Here is a 15,607-nt window from a genome sequence, read left to right on the forward strand (position 1 = left end):
ACGGTTACTGGCCCAACACTTTAACGACTAGGCTTACTTTATTATATTCCTATTTATTTTAGTCTATACATTATAACAGTGCATGTAAACCATAGTTGAAAACAGTATAGTGTTCATAAATAGTTTTAGACATAAAATAAGGGAATGCCAAATAAAGTACAATAACATTATAGCCTTTCTTGCCAGCACAAAAGTTTGCTAAAAAAAAACTTGCCAGGAAGGAGATTGTGACTTTGAATCAATATTTAATGAAAATGTAATAGACAGTATGGGTACATCCTAATATAAGGACAGACCTTTATGAGAATAACAGGAGCTCACCTTAGTTCCACTCTGGCCCTCATTTCCAGGCACGCCAGGCATACCCTGGAAACAAAGACAGAGTATGTAGCTTACTCTATATGACAAAACACGATCACAATACACCGTGTGTTATGCATTACAATTGTTTTCAATATATTGATGAAAGACAGACAGGTCAGTGTCCTCCCCATCTAACGCAGCTAACATACTGTATATGGTTCACAGATAGTTTTGTTTTCTTTCTTCTGAGAGTCTGGATTATTCACATATCAAATGTCTTTCCCCTGAGCTTCGCTGGCTCTATCAGACAGTGGGTTTAATAGCTTTCACAGGATGTTGTAAAAACAAACACAAATACCGCCCTAATGAAGAGAACAGTGGTACTAGATAGCATTGGGTATCACAATGAATGGACAGGCCGAATGTGGCTTGAAATCTCATTGCATTTATAATTCATCAGAGAGATTGTTGTACCAATCTATATAACATACAATATGTGTGTGTTAACCCTTGGCGATCTCTTCATAACATGTTGATTGATTTTATATGAATAACTAGTTGACCCCTAACAAGGATAGACCTAATAGTACAAATAGGTTTGTTGTCCAATAAATATACTTCCTAAAGTTTGTATAGAAGAATATACACAACTTTATGTGGACCTATAAGTGTTCTCTGCACACAATAGTTTTCCCACTAATCAGTCATTTCAACATGGAAAATGTATCTGGGACACCTCCCGAGTCTCATTCCGACAAAGTCTCAGACCTCAAAGCTCTTAAAGCCACAGTGTATATCTTGGTTTAAATGAATAGCAACACAGTCCCAAAAATATTACTCATTGAAAACAGCAATAGGTGTTTCAAATGCTTGAGGATATGTTCCATGAAGTGGAATGGATGCATTCCATTTCCATGAAAGCTTGCCCATTTTGTCTGACCACTCAGTGTCAGAAATCAGGAGTTTAAAAGAAGAAGCATGTATGTAGTGAACAAATATGCCATGTTTATGGAAGTACGAAATAAGGACTACTGCATTTAGTGATACCAAATATCTCTGAAAATTCACTGTGGTGTAACCCTGTGAACGATGAGACCAAAAGGAGACTATTGCGTACAGGCCAAAGGTCAGATGACACATCATATTTAAGTAGTCCCAGAGATGACTGTATATCCTTTTTCAAGTATGATCTACATTCATGGCTGTCCGCATATTATCTATTGAAAACATTTCCTCCTCTTCAAAGACTTTCGACAGACACATCTCTGTTACACTTCAAACAAAGAATGACGTTGAAGGTTAAGGATATGGATATGGGTGACATAGCAGGTCCTTAAGTAGTGGTTGGCGGCAAATGTAGAATAACCAACAATGTCAAATCCCAACCAGGGATTGTCACATCCTAAGCCAAATTCTGCATATTCCATTACACCTCACAGCATAAACTGATATATGTTTGGTAGTTGAGAGACAATATTTGTGGTTAATGGACAAATGTGAAAAGTGCCTGGCGTTTAAAACCCTCCTGGGGACATAAATGGTCGTAAATAGTAAATCTGTTAGTTTGTGAATGTTTAGTTGAGTAAATAAACAGTTTATAATTGTTGAGCATATCCAACAAAACTACCTTGAAATGCCTCTTTAGTCAGTTTTTCATGATAAACGGGTACAGATGTTTGGAAAACGGCAGAGACTTTATCTTGAGGGGATTGTAAAGGAACATGGAAACATGGAAAATAACTCATCAAAAATCCTCCGATGCTGCAAATATATTAAAAGCTGTTCCCCAGACGAGGCTATTGACAATTAGCCACTTCAGTTAAGACACCATGAAAATCAAATCTATTTATGTAATGGCTGGAATGGAATTAATGGAACAGTATCAAACACATCAAACATATGGAAACCACATGTTTGACTCCATTCCATATATGCCATTCCAGCCATGACAATGAGCCTGCCCTCCTATAGCTCGTCCAAACAGTCTTCTCTAATCTGTTGGCATCTATCTGTTGGCTTTGGATAGGGCCTGAAAGTGGTTTTGGAGGGCCAATAGGGTCTGCTCATCCATCTAATCTAAAAACACCAATGACTCAAGGTGATGTCTTTCGGATACAACACTCTTGACTCTTATTGGTTATTCAAAATCCCATGACACTTGTCTCAAGAGTAAGGCTGGTAACCCAATCCTTTTACCTATGCCATTATCAACACATCAGGTAAAATAAGTACCTAAATAGAAAAAATATAGAAAAAAGTCTCAAAATACAATAATTTTTATACACTAGCTTTGAGGGGGTTACAGGCAGATACAACTATTGTGTTATTTAGTCCATAAAGACATTGGATCATTGGATGTTCTGGCAAACCAAATGGCTTACAGCCCTGTGGAGCAACTGACTCATCTAGAACATTGTAGTTCCACCACTCGGCTTGTGTGGCCAAATCTGCAGAGCTCCCAAGACTAATGGGGATGCACTTGTGTAAAACTATTTTTCAGATGTATTATTCTGTCCCCAAATGACTACAAAATGACTACATGAAGTCACCAAAGTATTGCCATAATAGGGTTTATATCCTGGGATGAACTAGAGGGAAACCACTCCAAATTTACTAGCTGTCAGAAATACTGTCATGATCCATGATGTCGGCTGTGATTCAAGTAGCTCCAGATGACCGAGTCTGTTTTGGATATCCCCTGCTAAAGTCAAGGAACTCATTTTATTTGAGGGGGCGGAGGGCATTCTGGCATTGTTCATATTTCATAGAAACCCAAGCATACAAGAAAGTAGACCGTCTAGAGTGCATAGAATGTAGATTATAATCCATGGTTATAGAAAGAATAGAAATGTCCATGACTTACAGGATGGCCCTCCCTTCCGTCTAGACCAGGGATGCCAGCTGCTCCAACCTCTCCCTATTGATGAAAATAATGCATCAGAATATCATTAACACAGACATCATGCTTGATGATTCAGTGTACCGGCTACAGGTACAGTTCAAAAGAGATAGCAGCACCCCACCACGAATTTGCTCATTGGATACTGTTGAATCTATCTTTGTTACATAAAGTTAACAGCAGAGGCGGCAGGTAGCCCAGCGGTTAACGTTGTGGGCCCAGTAACCGAAAGGATCCCCAAGCCAACTGGGTGAAAAATATGCCGATGCACCCTTGAGCAAGGCACTTAGCTGTAAGTCACTCTGGATAAGAGTGTCTGTAAAATTAGGTGTTAAATAAGGTGTCTGTACAGTGTCAGCTCTACATGTAATCCAGCTTGTCAAGCCATGATGAGGTGTTAAATAAGGTGTCTGTACAGTATCAGCTCTACATGTACAGTAACCCAGCTTGTCAAGCCATTATTTGCAACCAACTGGCAATCTAAAAACATCCAATGAGACACTACTTGTTCTATTTTCCACAGTGTAGAAGGGAAGAAACCAACTGTGAACATTTTGGAAGGTTCTACATGTGGAAGAAAAAATCATATAAATCCAGAAGTTATAACGCAGACACAACCACCTAGATGGTGATGAACTGCCGTTAAGATAATGAAAACCATGTGTCAGAAAAGCCTGAGCTGAGTAAGAACACAAGGAAACAATGGTGCTAACCCCCTTATAGATCACAATGTGTGCTAACAGCAATAATATATTTCCACTGTTGGGGAACTGCCAGACAACAGCAGCGTAACCCTTTGGTGGTTCAGTTCAGACCAACTACGACAAGTCAACCTTATGGTCAATTTTGTCATACGTCAATCCCATCCATCAGTGAGTTAACTTTCCTTTGTTTAGTCACATTGAAAACCAACCTTTTGACCGATTTGTCCTGAGACTCCGTTCTTTCCATCGCTTCCAGGTACACCCTGAGTTGAAGAATGGGAGAAAGAGATTTTTTCAAACTTAAAGCCATGTCAGTTCCTGGTTTGAGACCAGAGTATCTAAATTGTACATACTGGTACTCCTGGATGTCCTGCTGGCCCAGAGAATCCCCTGGCTCCTTTTTCTCCCTGAAATTGTCAAATCATCAAGATTACCAAGATTGATATTTCATATTTAGTCTTTTATTAGGATCCCCTTTAGCTGCTGCCAAGGCAGCCGCTACTCTTCCTAGGCTCCATACCGGAACCAAACAACACATCACAACAAAACGGTCTACATCATCAATAAAACAATACATCACACAATACCTTGGGTACTATATAAATTCACCCTTATCCATCATTACAACTGTACAATATAAAATGTACAATATTACAACAATATAATACTACAGTATATTGGCCAGAGGTCAATATACTGTATACATTTGTCAATATGTTTGTCAACTTGAAAGCATAAGCAAGTGGCCAGTTAACTACTACCTAACCTATGCTGTTTACTTGGCAACGAATGTACATAACCGTGTGGTTAATAACAGTATTGGGATATTCTTACCACTTGGCCATCTTTGCCGGCAAGTCCTGATCCCCCTGAAAGACCCATAGAGCCCTGGGGAAAAAATAAGAAATTAAAGATAAGTTTAATAACAATTTATTACCATGCAACGCCCCTTGCCTACCTTTCTCTGAACACATTTGATTAAGATGAACAGTGAAATGCTTACTTACGGGCCCTTCCCAACAATGCAGAGAAATAGAGAAATAATAAAAAAGTAATAATAATAACAGTAACAATAAATAATGTACAGAGTCAATGTCTATGTTCCTTACAATCTACAAATGTTTCATGTTCTTTTTAATTTCCTTTGGCCTGCTCTCATAGAATACAAGGTGTATTGTTTTATTAGATGTGGGATTCATGACATTCAGTTCACCAGCTGTTTATTTGCATTTAAGACGGTTCTATTAGGATAGTCCCGAGAGTGTATTTATCACTATGGATTACCAATAGCTTCCTTTTCTGTTCATAATTTGACCAAAATAATGAATCAATACAACATATGTCATCTGCCCAGGATGTAAGACATTTAGGGAGATGGATTACTGATTATATACAAATTAATTGAAAAACCTGGCTGATAATGTGCATGCAAAGAGTTGATATTATATAGAGATGTATACATTTGATAACCTTATTCAGTGAAACCAGTGTTATGGTGTACCTTTTCACCTGCTTGACCCAATGGCCCAGGTAATCCTGGAACCCCTCTTTCACCCTGAAAAGACAAGAGATTTATACATAAAATGTGTGTCTGATAAAAGTGATTGTAGATTATTAGAAGTAGCTTTGATCAGTTGGTTGGAATACAAGCATTGGTTATAATGCTTGAAAGCGGGTCTTCTACAGTGTCATAAAATAAACAATGCCGAATCGATAAAAAGTCATACTAATGCCCTTTTTTGACCTTCCTACCGAATCACCAGGCCGTCCTTGTTCTCCCTTGTTGCCATCAACCCCGCGTCGCCCCTGAAAGAGAGAACAGAAAGAGCAGCTCCATTGATTTAACATCAAAAACACTACTCTGATCAAAACATAATTTGTTTTAAAATTCAGCTGATACCTCTGTCCCAGTTGGACCCTGTGGTCCAGGAATCCCTCGGTTACCAGGAACACCCTTCAATTTAAAAAGAGATGCGAATTCATGAGATATTTACCCTTTTTATTAATGTTGCTCATAGATAAAACACATGAATCAGCTGTGTGTTCAATTAAATGATTCTCACTTAATGCGGCAATCAGCAGTTAAACATTAACAAAGCGTGCTCCCAGCCTGTGTTTCGCTAAAACGTTGAGGGCTGGAGAAACGTAACCACGCTCAAATTCGTAGACAGAGCTATGGATGCAAGGACTGACCATCCATTATATCAAAATTAAGGGTAACAATTTACTTTGACTACACAGCCATAAAGCATTCTTTATACTTCTATAAGCATTTCATGAACGTGTTATAATAGGTCCCAAATGCATTATTAATTCAAGGTTAATGAAATATATCCATAGCATATCTATAGAGCCTTATCTATAGCGCCTTCATGTCTTCCTAGTCCGGTGTGGATCACTTGGTAGAGCACAGCACTTCCAACGCCAGGGTTGTGGGTTCGACTCCCATAGGGGACCAGCATGAAAATGTATGTACTCACTACTGTAAGTCGCTCTGGATAAGAGAGTCTGCTAAATGTAAAAAACTGTAAATGCTATACAAAATCTCATATTTAGGAATCTTTATAGATGTGTCATATGGTGGACTTTAGCCTTCATAGTTACATTTTCATTGACCTATGCATATTCTCACAAATTATTGACCTTAATTGATGGCATGTGTGTGCTGTGACTTTCTGTACTTAATTAACCACCATCCTCCTGTGATTGGAGCATCCCTTAAACTACTGTCTCTCTTTCATTGTGGTCCACACCCTCTACCTCCTTTATAACCTGTGGTGCACCTGTGTTTGAGGTCGAGCGCGGTGAGTAAAAGACGCAAGTTGTTGGTCCCAAACAACAAAGGTTTGAGTTGCGTAGGTGTGGTTGAAGTTAGCTCATAGTGGCGTTCGTCCTAAAAATAGTTTTCCCTGCGTTCAGGGTTGTCGTCTATCGTTAGTTTTTTTGTAGTTCTTGCTCCAAGTGCCACACCCCGTGCCCGTGGTGATGGTGGCTTCGCCAGGTAGATTTGTTGTGATTAAATAATTGACAACGTCATTTATTTGCTCTTATGGACAGTAATGTGGTTGTAGTCCTATGCATTATTACTGTCTATGTAGTGTGCAAGCCACCATCTGGGTATCTATTGATTGATGATCGTTGTGATACTGGCTTGAAGAAAGAAGATTGTAATAAAAGTGATTTTTTTTTAATGGTGTTGTCTGGTCAATTGCATTGCTAATGACCCAACTCATAAGATTTGGGCTCCCGAGAGGCGCAGCGGTCTAAGACACTGTATCTCAGTGCATCTCACTGTATCTCAGTGTATCACTGCAGTCACTTTTTCCACATTTTGTCACATTACAGCCTTAAATTGTTTTTTCCCCGTCATCAATCCACACAATACCATATTATGACAAAGCAAATACAGGTTTAAAATTATTTTTGTACATTTATAAAAAAAATGTAAAGCAAAAAAACAAAAAAAGAAACGTCCCTTTTTCAGGACCCTGTCTTTCAAAGATAATTCGTAAAAATCCAAATAACTTCACAGATCTTCATTGTAAAGGGTTTAAACACTGTTTCCCATGCTTGTTCAATGAACCATACGCAATTAATGAACATGCACCTGTGTCGTAAAGACACTAACAGCTTAAAAACGGTGGGCAATTAAGTCCAAAGTTATGAAAACTTAGGGCACTAAAGAGGCCTTTCTACTGACTCTGAAAAACACCAAAAGAAAGATGCCCAGGGTTCCTGCTCATCTGCGTGAACGTGCCTTAGGCATGCTGCAAGGAGGCATGAAGACTGCAGATGTGGCCAGGGCAATAAATTGCAATGTCCGTACTGTGAGACGCCTAAGACAGTGCTACAGGGAGACAGGACGGACAGCTGACTGTCCTCGCAGTGGACACGTGTAACAACACCTGCACAGGATCGGTAAATCCGAACATCACACCTGCGGGACCAGATACAGGATGGCAACAACAACTGCCCGAGTTTCACCAGGAACGCACAAACCCTCCATCAGTGCTCAGACTGTCCGCAATAGGCTGAGACAGGCTGGACTGAGGACTTGTAGGCCTGTTGTAAGGCACGTCCTCACCAGACATCACCGGCAACAACGTCGCCTATGGGCACAAACCCACCGTCGCTGGACCAGACAGGACTGGCAAAAAGTGCTCTTTACTGACAAGTCGCGGTTTTGTTTCACCAGGGGTGATGGTCGGATTCACGTTTATCGTGAAAGAATGAGCGTTACACCGAGTCCTGTACTCTGGAGTGGGATGAATTTGGAGGTGGCGCATCCGTCATGGTCTGGGGCCTTCACGAATGAGAGTTACACACAGCATCATCGGACTGAGCTTGTTGTCATTGCAGGCAATCTCAATGCTGTGCATTACAGGGAAGACATCCTCCTCCCTCATGTGGTACCCTTCCTGCAGGCTCATCCTGACATGACCCTCCAGCATGACAATGCCACCAGCCATACTGCTCATTCTGTGCGTGATTTCCTGCAAGACAGGAATGTCAGTGATCTGCCATGGCCAGCGAAGAGCCCGGATCTCAATCCCATTGAGCACGTCTCGGACCTGTTGGATCGGAGGGTGAGGGCTAGGGCCATTCCCCTCAGAAATGTCCGGGAACCTGCAGGTGCCTTGGTGGAAGAGTGGGGTAACATCTCACAGCAAGAACTGGAAAATCTGGTGCAGTCCATGAGGAGGAGATGAACTGCAGTACTTAATACAGTTTGTGGCCACACCAGATGCTGACTGTTACTTTTGATTTTGACCCCTCCTTTGTTCAGGGACACAAATATTCAATTTCTGTTAGTCACATGTCTGTGGAACTTGTTCAGTTTATGTCTCAGTTGTTGAATCTTGTTAAGTTCATACAAATATATACACATGTTAAGTTTGCTGAAAATAAACGCAGTTGACAGACGTTTCTTTTTTTGCTGAGTTTACTTTATTTACGTACGTATTCAGACCCTTTGCTATGAGACTCGAAATTGAGTTCAGGTGCATCCTGTTCCCATTGATCATCCTTGAGATATTTCTTCAACTTGATTGGAGTCCACCTGTGATACATTCAATTGATTGGACATGATTTGGAAAGGCACACACCAGTCTATATAAGGTCCAAAAGTTGACAGTGCTTGTCAGACCAAAAACCAAGCCATGAGATAGAAGGAATTGTCCATAGAGCTCCAAGACAGGATTGTGTCTAGGCACAGATCTGGGAAAGGGGAACAAAAAATGTATGCTGCATTTAAGGTCCCCAAGAACACAGTTGCCTCCATCATTCTTAAATGGAAGAAGTTTGGAACCACCAAAATTCTTCACGGAGCTGGCCGCCTGGCCAAACTGAGCAATCGGGGGAGAAGGGCCTTGCTCAGGGAGGTGACTAAGAACCTGATGGTCACTCTGACAGAGCTCCAGAGTTCCTCTGCAGAGATGGGAGAACCTTCCAGAAAGACAACCATCTCTGCAGCACTCACCAATCAGGCCTTTATGGTAGAGTGGCCAGACGGAAGCCACTCCTCAGTAAAAGGCACATGACAGCCTTTCTTTGAGTTTGCCAAAAGGCACTCACAGACCATGAAAAACAAGATTCTCTGGTCTGATGAAACCAAGATTGAACCCTTTGGACTGAATGCCAAGCGTCAGATCTGGAGGAAACCAGGCACCGCTCATCACCTGGCCAATACCATCCCTACGGTGAAGCATGGTGGTGGCAGCATCATGCTGTGGGAATGTTTTTCAGCGGCAAGGACTGGGAGACTAGTCAGGATTGAGGAAAAGGTGAACGAAGCAAAGAGATCCTTGATGAAAACCTGCACCAGAGCACTCAGGACCTCAGAATGGGGCGAAGGTTCACCTTCCAACAGGACAACGACCCTAAGCACAATGCAGCCAAGACAATGCAGGAGTGGCTTTGGGACAGTCTCTGAATGTCCTTGAGTGGCCCAACCAGAGCCTGGACTTGAACCTGATAAAAATCTCTGGAGAGACCTGAAAATAGCTGTGCAGTGATGCTCCCCATCCAACCTGACAGAGCTTGAGAGGATCTGCAGAGGAGAATGGGATAAACTCCCCAAATACAGGTGTTCCAAGCTTGTAGCGTCATACCCAAGAAAACTGTTGGTGGTTGAAGATATCCCTCTAGTGGTGTGGGGGCTCATCTTTGGCAAAGTGGGTGGCGATATATCCTGCCTGTTTGGCCCTGTCCGGGTGTATCGTCGTACAGGGTCACAGTGTCTCCTGACCCCTCCTGACCCCTCCTGTCTCAGCCTCCAATATTTATGCTGCAATAGTTTATGTGTCGGGGGGCTAGGTTCAGTCTGTTATATCTGGAGTATTTCTCCTGTCTTCCTGTGTGAATCTAAGTATGCCCCCTCTAATTCTCTCTCTCTTTATCTCTCTTTCTCTCGGAGGACCTGAGCCCTAGGACCATGCCTCAGGACTACCTGGCCTGATGACTCCTTGCTGTCCCCAGTCCACCTGATCAGGCTGATGCTCCAGTTTCAACTGTTCTGCCTGTGGCTATGGAACCCTGACCTGTTCACTGGACGGGCTACCTTGTCCCGGACATGCTGTCTTGGACTCTCTCTCTACCGCACCTTCTGTCAACCAACTCTGAATGATCGGCTATGAAAAGCCAACTGACATTTACTCTTGAGGTGCTGACCTGTTGCACCCTCTACTACCACTGTGATTATTATTATCTGACCCTGCTGGTCATCTATGAAAGTTTTAACATCTTGGAAATGTTCTTTTATAATCTCCACCCGGCACAGCCAGAAGAGGACTGAACACCCCTCAGAGCCTGGTCCCTTTCGTCCTAGGTTCCGGCCTTTCTAGGGAGTTTTTCCTAGCCACCGTACTTCTACATCTGCATTGCTTGCTGTTTGGGGTTTTAGGCTGGGTTTCTGTATAGCACTTTGTGACATCGGCTGATGTAAAAAGGGCTTTATAAATACATTTGATTGCTTGTAATCGTACTGAGTAAAGGGTCTGAATACTTACGTAAATGTGATATTTGAGTGTTCATTTATTTTTTAATGTGGAAAAACGGATTCTGCTTTATCATTATGGGGTATTGTGTGTCGATTGATTAGGGGGAAAAAATATTTAATCCATTTTAGAATAAGGCTGTAACGTAACAAAATGTGTAAAAGGTCAAGGGGTCTGAATACTTTCCGAAGGCACTGTATTTCATTAACCTTTAATGTGGTTGAGACCTGTTATAACATGTTCCTGAAAAGCTTATATATGTGTAATGAATGCTTTATGGCTATATAGTGTTGGGTTCAGATTTCTTGACTTATGAAATCATGAAATATACTTATTCATGTCACTGAGGGAGAGAATGGAATGTATAATGTTTACATTCTGTCAGGATGTGTTATCGTTAGCCTTCAGGGATCCTATGGGAGGAGGACAGACACAGTCTGGTACCAGTCACCATGACAGCAGTGATTTTGGTAGCATTGAGCACTTTGGGGCAGAGGTCAGGTCAGATGAAGTGAGGAAGAACAGATATCACTAAGGTTCTGTCTAGCAACAGGGATGCATTGGCTGTTCAGATGTGTAGGAGGAGACTCAGCAGAGGAGAAAGAGTTAAATAGCAGTGCTTGTGTGAATATGTTTTTTGTCTGATGCAGCTGTATTGACCCAATGGGTGAATAAATTTGGTGTAAGCTTTCATAGCGTCCGTCGTGTTCTTAGTCTGATAATTAGAACCTAACAATAGTCAAAGTAAATGTTACCAAATTATAGTTTTCACCTATACAGGCTATACAGTGTTTGTTTACAAACTTTGGTGTAAAACAAGGTAATATTTTGGGTTCTGATGTGGTACGACAGTTGAATTAAGCTCATGAGGCATTTCTAAGTTATATTCTTCAAGAATCAATGTGTACATATCATTCATTTCTATGTCCAAAAAGGAATGTAGCTACTGCAGATTGCCCCGTCAAAATGTTAAAACAACTTTTAAAACCTTCATACATACACACTTTATAAGCCTTCATTAGCCCTTTATAAGGCCTATATAGATGCTTCAGAAGTCATTCATAATCAAATGCCATATGAATGGTGCCAAAAGGGTTTTGATAGATTTGACAAAACAGATGTAAGGACCTTTTATATCACTCTTTATGTAGTATGACTTTGCTTATAAAGGATTCGTAAGACCTCTATGTAGGGATTATTAAAGCTCTAAAAAGCCTTTATAAGTTGAAACATGTTTCTGGTATACTTAAGTCAAGGTAGTTGGTGTCCTGTAAAAGTCAAGGTTATAAGGTTATGGGTAAACTATGCCTTTGTCCTCACAGCAGGCCAACCAAAATCTATATGAGGACATGACCTCCAGCCAGCTTTCAATTGGAATCTGTTGAAAAATGCTAATCAGTTTAATCAAACATCAGGCAATTTATTTTCTCCAAATCTTATTCCTACATGGCCATGAAAGAGGGTGAACCCCTTTTTCCATTGCTTTTAGGAGGCGTACTTTTATCCTCGTGAGAGTGGTGAGCACCACCGCCAAGCACTATACACTTCATAATTTTACGTCAAGAGAGCATATGAAACTCATTAATGAATTAGCGCTCATACTGCTGCTTTGCAGCTGTTATGGAAAACTTGAGCCTCTGCCCTAGATATGAAGTACTACATAGGTAGCAATTTACAATTCACACTACCTGTTAGCTACAATATAGTTCCATGCTGCATTTTACTTGATTTTAATATCATAAACTGGCACAGGAAAGGTATGTTCTTTTTTTGTTTTTTGACATCTGCATGTCTATATTCAACATAAGAAAAAATTGTCAGGAGAAAAGTATGCTTTCTGAGTGTAGATAAGTTTATGCATAGATCATAGATCTTTGCTCTTAGTATGATGGTAAACTTGATTACTGTACTGATCTTTGGTAAACTTGATTACTGTACGGATCTTTGGTAAACTTGATTACTGTACTGATCTTTGGTAAACTTGATTACTGTACTGATCTTTGGTAAACTTGATTACTGTACTGATCTTTGGTAAACTTGATTACTGTACTGATCTTTGGTAAACTTGATTACTGTACTGATCTTTGGTAAACTTGATTACTGTACAGGATATGGTTCCAGTTCTGTAAGTCCTTTCATATTTCCACACCCATACTCAAGTCCTCTCCACTTGATTACACTACAAGTGGGCACCATTTGTTTATTCAACTGTAAGTGTGTCGACAAATTCATTGGGGAAAATTTGAGGACTGTTCAATTAAGATAATTATTCCAATTCTATTTAATGACTCAAACCACTAGAGGATGTTTACTGGGAACTAAAATATGCTCAGTTGCTACGGACGTTAGCATTTGCAATAAAACAGCCCCCATATTTTGGGATAAACCCAAATGTAACATCTGCCCCAACTTCAGTGGGAGGATGAAATGTACGGCTTTCGTTGTTATGTAGTGTAGGGTTTGAACGAAACTAATATCTTTCCTCTGGTTACAAAGGAAAGACTTCACAAGATATTTATGAAAGACACTCTCTCATCCCTTTATTGCACTTTGGAGGAAGATTTGCTCCAATAAAGCAATGCCAGTATTTAAAGGCCACAACATGTTCACGAAGAATTCATCTTTGTATTGTAAACTGGTCTACACTTCTCGTGACCTCAGTCATCAGTAGAGATTAGTATCGAGTGCAAGTTGAACACCCCACACAGACCAATGTACTGTCCTTCCAACCATAAAGCATTTCAAAGCCTCTAATGGAAAAAGCTAGGAAAATATAGGACTTCAAAATGTCATCCGAACAGCGAGTTGATAAAGAGTTCATTGATAGATAACAATGAACAAATTGAGTTCATAAAAATTAGTGAAACAATGGTTATTTTGTCCCTGATATAGTTTAGGCAGAAAATGACACAATAGACTTTGTTACATGACTATTTACAAGAATAATGCTGATATTCAAAATTGAATTTATATGCCACTTTGGGCAAACATTACTGAGTCATTACGGGGTGTTTTTCCGGACACAGAATCAGACTAGTCCTGAACTAAAAATAACTTTTAATGTAGATTCTTCATTGAGCTTGATTTTTATTCCAGGCGAGGTTTAATCTGTGTCCGGGAAATCGCCCCTACAACTTCAAAGTGATAGTAAAGCTGGTACAAGCAAACAAGCAATATCAGCAAACGTGCCACATGTTTTCAGTTACTGAATTTCATGGTTCTTATGCAAGTATTCATACAGACACTCTTACCTCCTGCTTAACAGTTTCAGTGAAATCTGAGTCATACCACAAAAAACAACAAATGCCAAACCGCTAATGCAAAAACGCCTACTAAAAAATATACTGCTTCTGTAAGATTTATCCTGTTACAGTGACAGTCCCCTGTGAGGTAACATGTACTGTACTGTTTCATGGAAACAACGACCATGTGTCCTCTTAAAACATTTGTCAGATTTCCAGAAACATTTGCTTCATGGCATGAAGTCTAGCTCTTAGAAATGAACAGTACCCTAAAGGTCATGATTCAATCCACTAAGGGTCTATTCAATCAATTCTGGTAAGACAATTCTGCTCTAACTCAAAGAAATCAAACACCAACGTGGAACGAAGATATGTAGGGACTTTATCATTAAGCTAGACACTAGGTTAGAGAGACATTCACCTTTACAAATTACATGACAGATTATTCTATTTTCCTTTCTGATTGATGTTAGAGAGCATCTCAGGGAGGACTTGCTCCATGACTATCTTCATGGTCTGTTTCATACTCATTATGTTCTGACTATAAGCCACTTAACATGTAATATGCTTTAGCATCTTCAGTGGCAACCAGATCATTATATCAAAGTCTACACTTAGAAAAAAAGGGTTCCAAAAGGGTTCTTCGGCTGTCCACATAGGAGAACCCTTTTTGGTTCCGGGAATAACTTTTAGGGTTCCATGTAGAACCCTCTGTGGAAAGGGTTCTACATGGAACCCAAAAGGGTTCTACGTGTAACCAACAAGTGTTATTCAAAGGGTTATCCTATAGGGACAGCCGAAGAACCCTTTTTGGTTCTAGATAGCACCTTGTTTTCTAAGTCTACTCTCTGCAGATGTATGTATGTTAGAAACTGTGGCAGCAGGGATTACTTATGTTTGAGTACAATCTAGTCTAGAAATAGTAGACCTGGGCCTGTATCCACAAAGCATCTCAAAGTTGGAGTGCTGACCTAGGATATGTCCATATAATCTTAATGTTTATGATCAGCACTCCTACTCTGAGACACTTTGTGGATACAGGCCCTGGACTTATTAAGCATATTTAACACAAAGATTTTCTGCAAATAATGAAATATGATCTCCATCTGGCCCGCCTCATGAGCCCAGTTATCACACTGGCAGGAGTCATAAAGTAGGGAGAAAAAGCCTTTAGAGTTAAGTACCAGGTACTGTACTTAACACTCAGACATTAACCTCTTTTCCCTTTCCTTTTAAACTTGTGAAAAATGCCCTGAAATCCCTGGAAGGTAAATCCTGTTGGAGAAAGGGTACTATTAGCACCACTATGTACTCTACCCCGGGTGCCGATGACATGGGCGTCAATTAAGGCAGCCCCCTGCACCTGATTCAGAGGGGTTGGGTTAAATGTAGAAGACACGTTTTGGTTGAATGCATTCATATGTGCAACTGACTAAGTATCCCCTTTCACCCTTTCTCTCTAAG

General features: G+C 40.5%; 1 protein-coding gene across 4 annotated transcripts in view; it reads right to left on the reverse strand.

Moving 5' to 3' along the window:
• col21a1 (collagen, type XXI, alpha 1) overlaps nt 1-15,607 on the reverse strand; it is a 47,501-nt gene that overhangs the window by 12,815 nt on the left and 19,079 nt on the right. For all 4 annotated transcript variants that reach the window (XM_071409148.1, XM_071409149.1, XM_071409150.1 and 1 more), the window contains exons 10-17: nt 5,807-5,860; nt 5,659-5,712; nt 5,408-5,461; nt 4,741-4,794; nt 4,260-4,313; nt 4,116-4,169; nt 3,167-3,220; nt 322-366 (exon numbers count right to left, since the gene is read on the reverse strand). In XM_071409148.1, the coding sequence (XP_071265249.1) occupies nt 322-366; nt 3,167-3,220; nt 4,116-4,169; nt 4,260-4,313; nt 4,741-4,794; nt 5,408-5,461; nt 5,659-5,712; nt 5,807-5,860 (423 nt within the window). The remainder of the gene's footprint in view (nt 1-321; nt 367-3,166; nt 3,221-4,115; nt 4,170-4,259; nt 4,314-4,740; nt 4,795-5,407; nt 5,462-5,658; nt 5,713-5,806; nt 5,861-15,607) is intronic.

Source organism: Salvelinus alpinus, chromosome 7, assembly GCF_045679555.1.
Source record: "Salvelinus alpinus chromosome 7, SLU_Salpinus.1, whole genome shotgun sequence".
Classification (NCBI taxonomy): Eukaryota; Metazoa; Chordata; class Actinopteri; order Salmoniformes; family Salmonidae; genus Salvelinus; species Salvelinus alpinus.